Here is a 4626-nt window from a genome sequence, read left to right on the forward strand (position 1 = left end):
CACACATTTAAACATACTTTCTGCATCAAAACTAACAAATTGACATTGCCAGCAGGTGTTGCCTGTTCCCTGGTTGTAAGACAAGCAGTGCTTGCTAAAATACTTTCTTCTAGACCACCATTAAAAATGTTGGGACTTATATTTATGGGATTTATATTATGAAAGTAAGTTAAATTAAGAAATAAATTCAACAAGGTTACATGAGCAGTACAGACATAAGACATAGTATGTCATAGAAATATGGAAGGTTGAATGTACAGTATTTACATATATTTGTGCTATGTTTGTAGATATGTGTTGTTTATGTATTGTACAATAATGTTTTCTATGGAATGAATGTGGAAATTTTATGTTATTTTAAGTATTAAAAAACTGAATATTTTTTTAAAAGTACAAGGACTAAGTCCAGTTTTCAACCAGGCATCCCTCATTTTCTTTGAGTGGAAAACCTGCCCCCAGCTTGCTTGCTGTCATCTCTGCAAAATAGTTTGAAGTACTGTATATATCAGGGAGGGCGAAGTGAGTGAGAAAGCCTTTGTTTATACCAGGGACTCTCTTTACTCCTGGGGCTGCTTGGGAACCTCCATTCATTCCCCTCACCTATTGACTGGAGAAACCCAGGGGAGCTCTTTGATTCCAAGAAGCCCAGAGAGTAAAGGTACTAACATAAAAATAACAGTCATGAACACTACTTTGCCTTAACTGAGAACACTTCTTTAAGAATACGAAGGTCTTCCAGTATAATTTTATGATCTACTTTGGGCAGATGTGGAGTCTGGTGGCCATTTTTAATAGGGGCAATATTCCTAAGCTTCTCTGCAGATCTTTCCCTTATTAAAAATGGCCACCACAGTCTCTGCAGAGATGTTTATGGATTATGCTCTCAGACGTAGATCACGACATAAAATAAACTGCAAATAATCAGATCTGCAAGTACTGAACCCACAAAAGTGGAGGGCCAATTGTAATAACTAACATGTGGCTCAGGAGAAAAAGTAATGGTAATATTATTATTGACTACAACCCCCCCCCCCTCCAAAACATATTACTTATATGGTTATATGGTTATATTAACCTGCTATATTACACAACCCTGTGTAGAACTCGCACTCCACAGCCATGAGTGGCCAGTGGAGACCAAAGGAAATCAGAAGAGTATCCAGGTATGGCAAAAGCATCCTCTGAGCATTCCTAGGAATCCTCTGGATGTCCCAGATGATGACTTCATCATTGTGCAGCTAGATACAGGAACATAGCCAGGTGCTCTTCTGAAGCTGCACATTCTCCACCAGCCTCTAAATGGCCATGCAAATAAAAGGTGAGTCCTGCAGGATGGAGGATGTATCATAGTTCTGTCTGGGCAGAACACTACAACATGTCTCCCAATGCAGGTCTCAGGACCAACATAAATATATCTGCTTGATGCTCATAGAACAGAGGAGAAGAAATGAGTTCCTTTACACAAGTCTGGCATGAAATAGGATCCTGTGGGTCATCTACTTCAGGCTACAGTTTGGCAGGAATTCTTGAGCATTCTCAAGAGACAGCTACTCATAAAGAACTTTCTCCAAATGTTTTAAAGAAAATCTAACCCACTGTAATATAAACTCATTAGATCAAATCTTCACTTCTAGGACATCAGAAAACATATTTTTTCCACTCTTCCTTCTCCTTCTATTTTACAGGCTTTGAGGAATTTGAATTCTTCTCTTCCCTTTTTTCCAGATTAAATATCTCTGGTTCCTCACATAACTTATGTTTTGACTTCTTCTCGCCCTTGCTCTTAACTTGTTGCATCCTTCTTAAAGTTTTGCACACAGGTGTTTCAATTGTCTCATTATAAAATGAAAAATAAGAAGCAGGAAAACAGAAAGACCACACCTCAGGTGGATTGACTCAATCAAGGAAGCTGCAGCCTTAAGTCTGAAAGTCCCAAATAGAACTGTTAATAATAGTGTCTCTTAAAGGGCTCTCATTCACAGGATCATCATATATCAAAATCAACCTGACAGCACAAAATAACATTTAACAATACCTAGAGTGATTTCCTTATTCGCGAAGTTCTCAGGATCTCCAAGGAGATAAGACACTCTCTGGGTGCTCAGACCAATTCTCAACCTTACCTTTTGTACAGATAACTGAGGCTTCCTGATATCAAGATGAAGCAGATTGCCCAGAAAAGGAAGAGGCACAGGACCTGGGGGGAAATCCTTTGGGTGTCTTCGTTTCATGTAGTCAGCAATGAGAAGAAATGTAGCAAAGAACACAAGAAGAACCTGTAGGGATAAGGCCTCCCAAAAGACATCAAAGCAGTGGGACAGCATGATTGGACTCTGCTAGTCTGGTCAAGCTCAAAGAGACTGTTTTCTTCCTAACTCAGCACACCTTCCTTCTTGATCTTTTACCTGCTGCTCATAAAAATGAGGGCAAAGTCTGAATGCCACAGTTCAATATACCACACCCAAAAGGATACATCATGGATATTATCCAACTAACCTATGAAAGAGGGTTTTCTTTTGCTAGCATGTTGAGAAGAGAGAGAGAAATTTCTTGATTGGATGTTCCTCTTGCCACTTTTTCTCTTCTCGAGCCATAAGATGTTAATGGAATAATGTGTACAGTGTGCTCTCTTGTGGTTTAAACATGAAATTGTACTATATTTTTTATTATTTTCATGGACATAATACAAGCATTACTGATTCAATGTCCCTCTTGCCATTTGTTATGTGTATCAAATAGTGATAAAAATATTTTGAAGAAATGGTAAAGCCTAAGAAAAAATCATTGTCAGCTATCCAACAGAGTTGGATTTTCTCTTTCCAAACTTACCAAAAGCCTGGAAAGTAACATTTTAAAATTAGTTAGTAGGACTTGTTGTTCAAAGGTCAAAAAATAAATGGTTACTGTTACAGTTACATTCCTTAATGTCAATTTCATTATCCTAATTCTAAACACATAACTGTTTACTTGTTGATGTTTTGAAAAATCTGGGTCTTGGTCCTGTATAAGCTAATGCATAAAACCCCACCAATAGTACCTCCACACCCTCTCGATGTCTTCTCTGTATCTCCAGATGCAGAAATGCAACTCAGCACTCCATGTGGACTTCCTTTCTTGCTCTCATTAAATGCCTCTTGAAAGTGCGCACCAGCTAACAGGTTAACTATGCTTGGAGGGTGGTCGTGGCACAAAGGAAGTGGTGGATATCTTCTTGCACAACAATCTTAACAGAACATATGCAGGTATAATGTGTATGTCACCAAAGGGACTCTAGTCCATATGAATGCCATGAGGTGCTCGTCTGAGATAATCTGCTAGCACACCCCTCTTTTGTCTATCACTGCATCAGGGCTCACATCAGAGGAGAAAGCAGTAATAGAAGACATAGTACAGTGTTGGCGAACCTTTTACACTTTGCGTGCTGGGGGCGGGGCTTCTACCCCCAGGATGGGGGCTAGGTGCCAGGGGCGGGGCTTCTCCCCCCCCCTTTTCCTGGCCTCCAGCTGTCCGGAGGGAGGGAGCCTCTGGCTCCTCGCCCCGGCATTTGCTGGCCTCTGAGGGTCTCTTTGGGTTCTAATTATTATTAAATATCCTGGACTTGTATAGAATAATTTAATTTAAGAGCTATTTGCTATCAGGGTAACACATTCAGTAGAACTGATTAAATGTTTCTCTTAAAACTTAAAGTTTCTCTTGAAACTTAAATGTTCAATTTTTAAGCAGTAACCATTTGCTTAGGATCATATAATTGTAAGCAATACTGTTTTCCTGTAATACTGTAGTACTGTAAACATTTTTAATGCAAACCTGTTTATGTCTTTGCAGAGTAAATAGTCGATATTAAAAAAGAAAAGTGATGAAAAAAGAATTTGCACCAAATTGTAAAGCTGACTTTATTCTTTGTTCGAGAAATATTCCTTTATATTCACATAAAAAACTTTTGGCATTGACTTTGTAGTCTTTGAACTTATTGATCCATCTATACACTTTTCAAGCTGAATACATGTATCTAACAACTCAAGCCTAAGGTTGAGTGTAAAGGTTAGTGTAAAAAAACACTTACAGGACTTATGAAGACAGTGGTTGATTATGGTCTTACAGAAGAGATGCAAGAATAGTGGGCACACATGATCTACACCAAATACTGGAAATCAAGAGAAACACCCTCTACAGAAGAGTGGAAAATAATAATCCATGAAATGATAACAATGGATAGATTGATAATGTATACAGCGGGGAAAACTAATCAAGATTTCGAAAAGAAATGGAATGAGGTTATGGAAATATGTATTAGGTTTGTACAGATGATCTTACTCCTGCACCAAGAAATACCCAAAGTGGGGCATAAACTTTTTTATACAGAACTTTGTGCATACAAATGTTGGAAAAGGATAAGTTATATAGCTTTGCTTGTTTAATACTGTGAGATACAGAAAGATGATAAGTTGGAAAAGGTGAATTACTATAATCTTGCCTTCTTTCTCTCCTTCTTTAACCTTCTTTCCTTTTCTTTTTTCCTTTTTTCCTTTCCTTTCTTTCCCCTTTCTTTCTGTTGTAACAACAATGTATTTCTGTTTATGTAGAACACATTTCTTGTATTTTTGTGTATATATATATATATATATA

General features: G+C 37.9%; 1 protein-coding gene across 1 annotated transcript in view; it reads right to left on the minus strand.

The window, feature by feature from the left end:
* The window catches only part of LOC149316359 (cytochrome P450 2J2-like), a 40052-nt gene extending 37601 nt beyond the window's left edge, over positions 1-2451 (minus strand). The window contains exon 1 of the mRNA XM_089515269.1: positions 2124-2451. Coding sequence (XP_089371395.1) covers positions 2124-2324 — 201 coding nt within the window. The 5' untranslated portion in view covers positions 2325-2451. The remainder of the gene's footprint in view (positions 1-2123) is intronic.
* Positions 2452-4626: the final 2175 nt, after the last annotated feature.

Source organism: Sceloporus occidentalis, unplaced genomic scaffold (assembly GCF_023333645.1).
Source record: "Sceloporus occidentalis isolate IW3139 unplaced genomic scaffold, rSceOcc1.0.p SCAF_3, whole genome shotgun sequence".
Taxonomy (NCBI): Eukaryota; Metazoa; Chordata; class Lepidosauria; order Squamata; family Phrynosomatidae; genus Sceloporus; species Sceloporus occidentalis.